Source organism: Struthio camelus, chromosome 1 (assembly GCF_040807025.1).
Source record: "Struthio camelus isolate bStrCam1 chromosome 1, bStrCam1.hap1, whole genome shotgun sequence".
Lineage (NCBI taxonomy): Eukaryota > Metazoa > Chordata > Aves > Struthioniformes > Struthionidae > Struthio > Struthio camelus.
In genome coordinates this window covers 56,441,941-56,453,220 of record NC_090942.1, presented here as the reverse complement: position 1 = coordinate 56,453,220, position 11,280 = coordinate 56,441,941, and the positions used below count along the sequence as shown (strand labels likewise).

The window sequence follows — 11,280 nt, the reverse complement described above, 5'->3', positions numbered from 1 at the left end:
GAGCGGCACGAACGGGGGAAGCAGGCGGCCGCAAGCCCCGCTGCCCGGGTGGCCCCCGACCGGCAGGCAGCTCGGCGCCGGGCAGCGGAGAGGAGGCCGCGCGGCGATGGGGGCCGAGCCAGACGCGAGAGCGCGGGCCCGAGCGAGGAGAAGCCGACGCGGGCCGAGACGCGCGGGAGCCCCGCTAGGTTTAACCCCCTACCCGCGTCGTCCGATTAAATGCAACTTTGCCGCCCGAACGAGCGCGGCCTCCTCGTTTTGGCCTCGCGTGCGCCCGCCGGGGCTGCCTGGCCTGGCCGGGCAGCCGGAGCCGTTTTGGGCAGGGAGGACGGCGACACCCCAGAACGGCCCTCCGCCCTGCCGCCGCCATCACACGGCGGTGGCTCCTGAGCGGGCTGCCCGAGGCCAGCTTGGGTCAACCGGAAACGGGAGGAAGGTTGTACCAAAACCAAACCAACAACAACAACCTCCCCCCCCCCCCCCGAGTTTTAACCACGAGTCAGTGAAACCAAGAGGAGAAAACAACCCCCCGAGATCACAACGCTGGGGACGATTATATTAACCGTTAATTGCTACAGCTACGCCGCCACAAGCCGGGAAGCGTTGGCGGGGGGGGGGGAGGGCAAGACTCTGGATGACGTCACGGCGGCGAGGTGGGGCGTCACGCGGGGCGGGGCGTGACGTCACGGGGGGAGGCCGCGGCACAAGGCCGGGGCGGGGCTAATGCGGGGCAAGATGGCGCTGAACAGGAACCACTCGCAGGAGGGTGGTGTCGTCGTCCCTAATGGCGAGAGGTAGCGAGCGGTACCTGTGGGGCCGAGGGGGCCCTACTGTGGGGCGGCGGTCGGGGGGGCACCTATGGGGCAGGGGGGGCCCTGCCGCGGGTTCCTGGGGGGGCGGGGGGCACCCATGGGCCTGGGGAGGCCCTACGTGGGGTACCTATAGGGCTGAAGGGGGCCTGCTAAGGGGGGCGTGAGGGAGGGTCTGTAGGGGCCCTGCTGTGAGGTAGCTATAGGGCAGGGGAGGCCTGCTGTGGGGGACCCTGCTGGAGGGGGAGGGGGGCGTGCCGTAGGCTACATTTAAAGTTGTAGGGGCCCTGCTGTGGGGGAGCTATAGGGCTGGAGGGTGTTCTGTCAGGAGGTGGCCCTGCCGTGAGGGCAGGGGGCAGGGGTGTCCTGCCATGGGGGGGGCTGTGGGGGCCCTGCTATGAGGTAGCTGTAGGGCTGGGAAGCTCTGCTTTTGGGGCCTGTGGGGCCCTGCTGTGGGCCTGGAGGAGGCAGGGCAGAGGGGAGTGGTGTGGCGGCCAGGTTTGGGGGTCCTGTCCTCAGCCCCTGCGAGCAGAGGAGCACTGGGGGGGGGGAGGCTGCTGCTCAGTCTCCCCCCCCCCCCCCACCACCACCACTTGGGGGGCAGCCCTCCTTCTCCATAAAGCTTGCTGTGACTGCGCAGACCCGGCGCTGCCCCAAACCGCACTGGTTTTGCTCCTTTAGGGACCCTCAAGCAGATACCCGGCTTTGGCAGTGCTTTCCCCCCTCCCATTTCACTGTCTTTCTGTTGCATCTTCTGGTCAAGTGGGCAGAGAAAAGTTATTGGAGAGCCTTGCGTTCTCCCGATTTGTTTTTGCACGCAGTTTTAGACTTCTGTGCAGCCTTGTTTATCTAGTAGGATCTTTTCTTCCTACCTCTCTTTCCGCTTTTTTTTTTTCTTCGGTGAATGGCTGGAAAAGCTTGAAAGATCTCTGAATTATGTACGGCGGAGCATCGGCTGGGTCTTCTGTGGTGTCCCACGTTAGGCTGCCTGTTGTCTGTGGCAAGCCCTACTTCGTACGGCCAGTCCTTGCATGTAATCTAATTGGTGCTTATGTAATACCTTTAATTTTGGAAGGAGAATAGTGCTGAATTTACAAATAAGAGCGGAGGTTTTCTGCACTGCTTTAGAGTGAATTCGGGAAACCCTGGGGGGTTGTTTTATTAAAGTCCTCCCTGGCAGTGTTGAAACACGCAGGCAAAATTAGAGCAAGCAAAAGGAAGCAAACTGTGCTAAAAACTACAAAGCTGCTCAGTCTATTCTGCTGAAGTTTAGTGGTTTTTAATGGCATTTGAGGAGGCATCTGCGGTGATAAGTGAGTACCTGTTGTGTAAGTGGTTGTAATAGAGAAGGAGTTTGCTTTTTTTTTTTATTTTGTTCTGTTAATTAATGATGCCAGAGAGGCATAGATCACTTAAGGCAGAACCTTAATCACTTTAATTCCCAGTAAGACAGGAACGAAGCAGAAAGGTTTCTGCCAAAGAGAAGATGTGAGCAGAGCAGGTGCTGCTCTTTTTGTCTTGTTGTGAAATCCAAACCATTAATGTTTAATGTTGACGCTTGCCACTACCTGAGATTGCTGGGCTGGCTCAACAGGACCTGTCCTCCCCTTAATTGTGTTAAGGTGCTTCTGAGATTCTGGACTTGCCTAGAGAAATCCTAGAAAGAAAAGGTGCGTTAAAGGGTAGTCAGGTTGTTTTCGGCCTGGTAAATGATAGGAGAAATGCTCCGAATAGTGTTGAATTTGTAACTCGCTGCTAATACTTTAGTCAAGCAAGATCTTTGAGACTTGTAGTCTTGGCTGACTTAAAGGACGTCTCTGTATCCTGGACCTCAAGCCATTATTTGAGAAGCTGCTTAATCATGGATGGGTGAAGTCAGGCCTCCACAAGGTGCTGATCCATCCCATGACAGTCCTAGACCGGCATGTGAATGCAAACCAGTTCAGCAGTGTAATTACACCCAGCGTTGACTGCTGCGTTATTTGCTTGTTTGAGTAACTTTACAAGAGTAAACACTAAAGTAACTACATGGAAATGCTTCCCAATGAAGCAAGCTGACGTGAAACGCTGCTACGATATTGTTGAGGGAGTAATATTGGTAATATTCAGAATATTGAGGCATTAAAATTTTATTTAGCTTAGAAGAAATGTCTCCCCTTTACATCTTGGAAGTGGAAAAAGCTCTGCTGCATCATCAGTCTAACCCTCTCGGTGAGCGTGGGCATCTGGGTCTTGCTAAGCTGTCCAGTAATGTCCCAGGAGATTCTCTTGGTCGAGATTTTTTTTCTTGTTGAAGATAAACTTGTTGACATCTTACTTCTTATAGCTGCATTTTTCATATATATATATATATGCTGTTATCGGTTTTCTCTTTCTTAAAGAACATACAACCTGAAACTACAAAGCTTTTGGTTGTTTTCCCATAACTTTGCCTTGCCAATTTCTCCTTTCCCCCCAAAATTTTGCAGTTTCTGACTTGATCTGATTACTAAATAGGCTGATCGGAATATGTAAGGGTAACTTTAGATCTGGCCTCCTCAGGTTCGTGTTGAGGCGATTGTTTGGTTTTTAGAGTATTTTTTTCTACCTTCTCAAACTGATAATGTATCGGCTCTTTTTTCTGTTACTGTAACACGCTGCAAGCTCCTCACTTCCAAGGCTCTTTCATTTATTCTCCTTTTCTTCTTACTAGGTGGTAAGGTGGTTTGGGATCTCCCCCTTAGACTTGGTGACACTCTTTCCCAAGTTGACCCTTCCTATTTTTCTGAAAATGTATTTAGTTCTTCAGGTACTTCCATTTCCCTAACCTGACAGACATTTGCAGTTTCCCATCAAGCTTTGGTTGTCAGTAGGAGAGTTTGCTAATGTTCACATAGATTTCTGATGATGATAACCCTCCTGCTGGCATTAGTGGCTCCTCAGTTCTGTTCCTTAGTGTAGTACTTCTTATCACAGTTATTTACTTAAATCATGTGAAATGTGATCTGCAGTGAGTGTGTTCATGAAGTAACTTCCTCTGGAGTGCAGGTTGCCCAATGCGTGCCGCGTTAGAGCACTTCTGTTTGTGCAGTAGCCAGTCCTAAATGTGAAAATGGACCTGATGAGGGAGTGGCTTGCTCTGAGATGGTCCCTTGATTTCAAGGGGAAGGTTTCAAGAAGTTTGGCCCTTTCTGTGCTCTGACCTTTGGGCTGAGGCCCTTTCCCTCTGAATTTCCCTGAATTCCTTCAGCCTTAACGCTTGGGAGGCGGAAAGTGGAACTGTCATTCAAAGCTGTCCTTTGTGGAGGAGGAGCAGGGCTTGTCACGAGTGTGAGGTCTTCTGCTCTGCACAAATCGTTCCTCTGTGCTCAAAGAGGAAAACAGCAGGGCCCATAGCAGAACTGAGTCTTTGGGGACCATATTCAGGGTATCTGGTGTGCTAAGCCCTCCCTGTGTGATGGTGCGTGCGTTAGAGCTATGGCTGAGGTCTCCGATTTGTCTGATTTCCTCCTGTAGCGTTCTCAAACAGTGCAAAGATGTGGAGCTCTCCTTCAGTGATGTGACGGGCAAGCCTGATGCCTTCAAAGGCACCAAGAAAGGAATGCTGTACCTCACCCCTTACAGGGTAAGTCTGATGCCAATAGGGCTTCCCCTTTCCCAAGGGATCTCAAACTTTTGGGCCAGAAACCTAGTCAGTGACAGAAGTGATTTTTAAGTGAGGAATTACTGAGAGTGCTAGATAGGAGAGCGGATGGTGAAAATAGGAGAGTCTGTTCTTTTATCACTATTCAATTCCCTGCTAAGGCTCATGCCAGCCTGGAAATCACTACGTAGAGAATATATTTCATGTGATGCATCAGTCAGTATTAGTCTCTTTGAAAACTCTCATAGTTTATCCTTAAAAAATAGAACACTGAAAATGTGTGCATTTGTGTGTTAAGCTGTGTATTATTGTGGAACATAAGTGCTTCGGTTGAGTGAGCCATGCCCTCAAGTCTGTTCGGGATCCCATAGTGTGAAAACTATGCAACTGAAACAACAGCCTACATAATGACCCTAGGTGTTCAGTTCTCCACCGCAGTGTTTAAATTACCCTCTTTTTGGATACTACTACAACTAGAACTCCATAGTCAGCCTTTATATCTAAATCAACTACTTCAAAAGTGTTCCTTCCTGTCTTACAGATGATCTTTGTGTCGAAGGGCAAGGATCCCATGCTGTCCTTCATGATGCCATTTTATTTGGTGAAAGGATGCTCTATTGAGCAGCCTGTTTTCTCTGCCAATTACATCAAAGGACAGATTCAGGCTGAGGCAGGAGGTATGTGCCCATGCTTTGTAGACCAAACTCTTCCTAAGTTCCACAAGTCCTTTTCTGCTCTGCTGAACTTCAGATGGAGTGCTCACTTGCACAGGAAGAGTGAACAGTGTAGCTACAACAGTATGGCTAGCATGTGCACACTAAGGTGACTCCTGTCTTCTGAATTTTAAGATACAGTTTCAGTGTTACCTTCTGTCCCCAAAGCTTGTAACTGGCTTCAATAGGATGGCTCTTACTTGATCTTTTTAAATTCTGTCTTGCTGTGTAGTAAGTTGTGTTTACTTGGTTTCTGCATGTGTTTGTTTTCCCTTAGCTTTGACCTGAAGGGATAGTTAAGTGACCAAGTCACCAGCCATTGGTGGTGTTAGATGTATTTAGCAACTAAATGTGGAGATCAGTAGACCCTTATCAACATGTGTATGTTTGTATACATCTCGGACACTGCTTTGTATTGTTGATTCAGCTTTGTTCACAACTTGATGATGACACTGATAGGACCTATAGCAAAGGCCATGAGACCAAAAATGGGGAATCGCAGATAATGAATAAGATTAAAAAGCAGAGCTGTTGGTTCACGCTTCTTGCCTCTTTAGCCCCAGAACTAGTTTATGTGTACTTTGATGTATTTGGAGAGCTGATGCTCTCGTTTTGTGTTCCTAACAATGTTTTAGAGTAACTAGGTCTTCTGGATTGTGGATCAGCTGCTTTCTGATGCTGGAGTCATTCTAAGACAGTCGCTTTAAAGAGATGAACCTCCAAGGGAATCTGTGGAGGATTGCTCCGTTTATTTCTACTTTTTTTCCCCCCAGGAGACTATCTCTACTTTTACTTTCTCAGCATAACTTCATTGTTAATTAGACAAGGGAAATTAATATTAAGCTTATTTTATGAAGCTTTTTATTTAAATGATGTCTTGTTTCTTAAAAAATTACAAAGCAAAGTACTCTTGTGCTTATCTTGTGATCTTATTGACTAATAATAAATTCTCTGAAAGTTTTTCATTATACCTAACTATTTATAATCTGCCTGAGCTCCTGTGGGGAAAAGAGATTTAAAATGCAGTACTTGATTCAAATCCTAGTTTGAGTTTCAGGCCCTGATCCATAGTCCACTGAGATCAGTAATAAAATTTCATTTGAGGGCTTTTGATTTAAAAAGTCCTCAAAGACCTCGGTGAGTGAAATGTTCTTTCTTTGCACTCAGACTTTGCACATAATTAGAGTCTGTTAAACCTTTCAGGAAAAGACAGACCAAACGAGGATCTAGAATAGGATTCTTTTACATAACAAGATTGAACATCTTCTTTTAAAGTGTTTGGAGAAAAACAAAAAAAAGTCCTGATCTTCTTGAGACATTATTTAGAAGGTATTATTTTGGGGACCTTCTGAGACAAAAGCCATGATCTATTCTCCTGACAATACAATACAAAACTGTATTGAAATTCTAATAATGAAGAATAAGTTAATTTGAATATTAACTGTTTTGCTCTCTTAACCATTACTAAGGAGGCTAATTTCAATTAGTCTCTTTTAGTCTATTTTAATTCTGATTTTTCTCTCCTAGGTGGCTGGGAAGGGCAGGGGACGTTTAAACTGACTTTCAACAGCGGAGGAGCCATTGAGTTTGGACAGTTGATGTTCAAAGCTGCTTCCAGTGGTAAGGGATCTTCAGAGTCTGCAGTTCGCCCCTGCCTGGTTGGCTGGGGGAGGGGCCATCCCATGCACTCCTCTGCAAGAATGTATTCTGGGGGGGAACACTTGCTTTTCCTTCCAGTCCTTTTTCTTTGTTTCAGCTTAATGCTTAGTGTAACCAGAATATTCTGGAGTTTTTGTTTTTTGAGGTGATCTGTGTTTTTCTATGGAAACTTACTCCCCCTGGAAAAAGGTTGAAATATGTGACAATGAAAAATCTATCCAGAGCACTTATCTACCCTCAGCCCAATTCTCTCATAGTGGAAAGAGATGAGGAAAGATAGCACATCCACATTTGCAGAGGGCAAAACTAAATTTAAAAAATCATTTTTATTTAAATCTTTGAAATGGGGAGGGGGGGGGGGGAAACCTGTTCAGCCTTTATTGATAAGATTCAGGTTTTACTGAACTGATTCAGGTTTTAAAATGTTTGTTTTTTCCCAACTGCAGAAGCCCTGCTATTGACCTGTTACCTTATAGCTAATATTTGTGCAGCTGATTTCTTCTAGCACCCTGTGAGGTTGCAGGGAGATTACTTCCAAATGCTTTTCAAACCCAGTGTTATGCTAGGGCCGTACAGTGAATCTCTCTGGAATTAGGACGATGGGAAGTAGGGCTGCATTAACAGGACTGTTTCCCTTTTTTTCTGTACAAACATTCAGTTAAAACAAAAGAGCATCTGTCTTAATAAATATGTACTCTTCAGCTTCCAGTGGAGTCCCTCTCCAGAACCCTGGCTACGGCTATACACCTGTGCCTGGAGGGTATGCACCCACCCCGCCTGCTCCAGGGGGTTATTTGCCTGCACCTGGGGGCTATGCTCCTCCACCAGCAAATGGACCGTATCCTTACATGCCACCACCAGTGAACGCCTATGGACCAGCTCCACAGCCCATGGGATATCCATATGCTCAGCCTCCAGGTAATGGAAGCTGTATAGTGATTAGTGGCAGGGTGTGTTTGGTGTTAGCTATAAAGAAATCGTGACAGCACACTGAGGGTTAGTGTAGTTTTGTCTCCTTTTCATACAAGGATCCTTGTCCTTGCAAAACTTACTGTATGTTCTTGATCATACCAGCGCGTCTCCAGAGTTGCAGCTGGACAGGAGGTGAAAACGCAGCGTCTAAATTGTGCTCCTGCATGGCAGGGAATCGCTACCTGCTGGCATGACAGGCATTAGCCAAATGTAACGTTTCTGCTACTTCCACCTCATGCCAGGAGAGCTTCCCTCACCTGTGCTGGTGTCCAGGGCTGCTGTACTGCTAAGCCTGTGAGCTCCCCTCCCCTTTAGATGCAGCAACCTAAAGCATCAATCTGATGTCATCTTTTTTACAGGTATTTACCCACCACTTCCGAACATGAACCCTGTGTATGTGCCACCTCCTCCCCCATACTCTGGGCCTTCTCCTGCAGGACCTTCGGCCCCCTCAGCTCCCACAGCCTGGGTGGACCCAGGGATGCCAGGTAAAATGGGACGGGGGGCTGCCAGGACTCAGGCGCAGAAGGGTACTGGGGGGCTTGAGCTCCAGGTGGTGCTGGCAGAGGTGGAAGCTGTTGCTGCAGGAGCTCTAAGTCATCTCGGTCTGCAATTTGAGACAATAGAGGGCTGGAGAAGCTGCTCAGCTCTGCACTGCACTGTACAGCTTGTGGTCAGCTCTAGCCAGCTTGCAACTTTCCTGAACTGCTCCAAATTCAAACCCAGTTTGCTGTGGTTGCTGCTGCTCTTTGGATGTTTGTCAGCTCCCCAAAAGAGCAGTAGGTGGGGAGACGGCTCTGGGGCTGGGGTCACAGCGAAAGCTGCTTAAGATGGGTATGTCCTACGCTCACTCCCTCTCCTTCCTCTCTAGGTGGCGGTAAGGCCACGGAAGCTACTTCCAGTGCGTATTACAACCCTGCCAATCCGCACAACGTGTACATGCCTATGGTGAGCACTGCCCCCACAGTGGGGCTCTGCGCTTTCGGGAGGGAAGCTGGGGAGGAGTCATGAGAAGCACAGTGTTGCTAGGCACTTGCTAAGCCAAATTCTGGACAGTCAGCCCTTTGGCTGTGGGAATCAGACTGTGACATATGTCACGCAGAGTGAAATCTGGTGGCCTGCTTCCTACCTCACGGTAATTACTGCTCACCTAGTCCATGCACAGAAAGCATGCGTTTTCCTGGGGGGAGGTGGGGATGGTAGTGCCACAAAGATCCTGGAGCATAACTAGAGAGGAATTGTGGGATGAAATGACAGCCTAAGGTATAGCATCCAGTTCTGGCTGTAAGTCACCGAGGAGCAGTGATTTGCCATAAACCAAGCGTGGGAATGTTAGGAAGAGGTACTCGTAAAACAGGCAGAATGGTTGACTCTCTCGTTTCCCTTCCAGGATCAGCCACCTCCTTATACACCTCCCGAGGATAAAAAGAACAACTAACAGAACCAGCCTCCCACGCTCTCGCTCCCTGAAGACAATTTGGCTGTCACTACCCCTTGGGTTAGCATATCTCTAGGTATCTTTGTGTATATGCAATGTATGTAGTGTTGGACCGCTGAGCACCTGCCCTCCTTAAACATTCAGTCAGTGGTAATACAAGGCAGAGCAGCAGCACTTTCCTGCTTATTTGCTTCATCTCATGGGGTCAAAGCACTAACCTTTTGCTCTGCCCTTGGCTTGAGGGCAGAGATGGATTTCTTCTTAAACGAGCCAACCACATCACTAATCTAGGAGTAAAATACGAAGGCTTTGGGATCTTGGAGTAGAACTACTTGGAGTGGCAACCTTTTGACTTCTTCAAGCACCAGCCAAGAGGAAAGGTGTAGGCAGCCATGAAGTTCCTCGCATAGATCCTTGGGAGACCCAGAAAGCTGTTAAATTTCCTTAAATTCTGGCACAGTTCAGTGTGAGATGTGAGTCTGGAAATCCTGTGTTGTGCTGGAAGCATGTGTTTCATGTCCTGGACTGATAGTCATGGGGTGACAAACTCGAGAAACGCATCCTGAGAGTCACTTAATCATTTGGTAGTGTAAGTGGGAAGGAGATGGGCCCCAATGCACAGAGGCCAAACCCAACAGCTCAGCCGTAGGCACTACAAAGCGCTCTGGATAGATCATCCTACTGCGTTCCTGACGGCAAGAGGAGCTTCTGGGCACACACATGCCTGCTTTGAACGCAGCAAAACCCTCTGCTAGTATTTCTCCATCTCTTTTCTTCGTTCACCTCGCAAAACGGGGTGAAATGCTGCACTCACTGGTGTCTGGAGAGCCAGCACTGACTGTTGTCTCTGCTCCTTCCCCTCTGTTGTGAGATGCACCTCTGTATTTCCAGTGAATCTTCGAGGACGTGATGAGTTTGCCGGCAGGTCTCTTGCATGCCACAAAGCCAGGCTGTATAGTCACCTGACGCTGACAGCAGAGGAGCTGTGTAAGAAATGTAACTGGAAACAAGCAGTGACTTCCTAAAATCAGCCTCCCTTTTTAGCTGTAGACGAGAAAAGCAGACAGGAAGTGGGGCTGCAGGGCTGTGAGCTAATAGCTTGGCAGGTGTGGGTATCAGTCTTCCTTTTGGTCTTCTATGATCAGGTCCTGAGTCTGTGCAATGATCCTGTGTCAAGTAGCTGTTCTTCAAGCGTAACAGAGCCAAGTGCTGAGCTGGAGGCTGCTTGCCTTGGAGCAAAATATGTTACTCTAGGAAGATAACCTGGCACTAGCCTTGTCAGGAGACAGGTCCAGCAGCCCTGGCTCCCTCTGCTGAGCAAGTTCATGCAGGGTGCAAGCCTGACAAGGGAAAATTGGGCTTCATCTCTCTTGCTTGGGCTGCTAAAGCCATGCTGTGTATGCCTGAGCAGCGTGGGAAGAGCAGGCTCTAATACTGGGCTTTGGTTGCTTAGGGGTGCAGCGCCCTCTGAACTGGGAACTACTCTCTCTGGTGTGGATGTTACTAATGCTCAGCTCTGTTGCAGGGAATGCGGCTGCTCAGCCGCAACCTTTCCTTCTTAGGAGACGCTGCCATTAAACCTGCTCTGAAGAGAGTGTCACTATGTATGATGGAGACCAGTGTGGCCCTTCATATATGGGATGATCATACTTCCCTGCGGTCTTCCTACCTTCTCGGTGAAGGAGAAGGAGCGTTTTCTCTCTCACTTCCCTGTGTGCCAGGGCTCTCCTTTAAGTGAGGCTTGCACAACATGTAAGAGTGAATTCTTGAAGCAGCCTGGCGTAGGGGGAAGTAAACTTTCTTTTCTAGAACAACAACAACAAAAAACCTTTTAAATCAGAGTTAGAGATGTTGTGATGATTCTCTGAAACTAAAAAATTCAGCCATGAATGTTTGTAACTTTTGCATTGCACTTTAATACAGAAGTGTTGATACCTTTAGCTGCCTGTTTGCTGTTGTGCGTGTGATGTTGACCTCTAGCATTCCTGCACAGAGGGCTGGAAAAAGTGATGAACACTGCTGGTCTCTCCAGTTGTCTATGAGTCAGTCCTGCTCTCTTCCCTGTGC

The 11,280-nt window shown here is 48.2% G+C and overlaps 1 protein-coding gene across 2 annotated transcripts; it reads left to right on the top strand.

Annotated features, from left to right (window-relative positions):
• The first annotated feature begins 650 nt into the window (after positions 1-650).
• Positions 651-11,153, top strand: WBP2NL (WBP2 N-terminal like). Of its 2 annotated transcripts, XR_011140576.1 has the most exons (9): positions 668-794; positions 4,305-4,413; positions 4,973-5,108; positions 6,672-6,764; positions 7,506-7,721; positions 8,135-8,263; positions 8,647-8,723; positions 9,166-9,273; positions 10,739-11,153. XR_011140576.1 is itself a non-coding variant. In XM_068940610.1 (8 exons), exons 1-8 carry the CDS (start codon positions 724-726, stop codon positions 9,211-9,213), a joined length of 879 nt encoding a protein of 292 aa, XP_068796711.1. In that variant the 5' UTR covers positions 651-723; the 3' UTR covers positions 9,214-11,153. The 2 variants fall into 2 exon arrangements, 1 of the variants encoding a protein (XP_068796711.1); XM_068940610.1 differs by having other exon boundaries at positions 651-794; positions 9,166-11,153.
• The last annotated feature ends 127 nt before the right edge of the window (positions 11,154-11,280 follow it).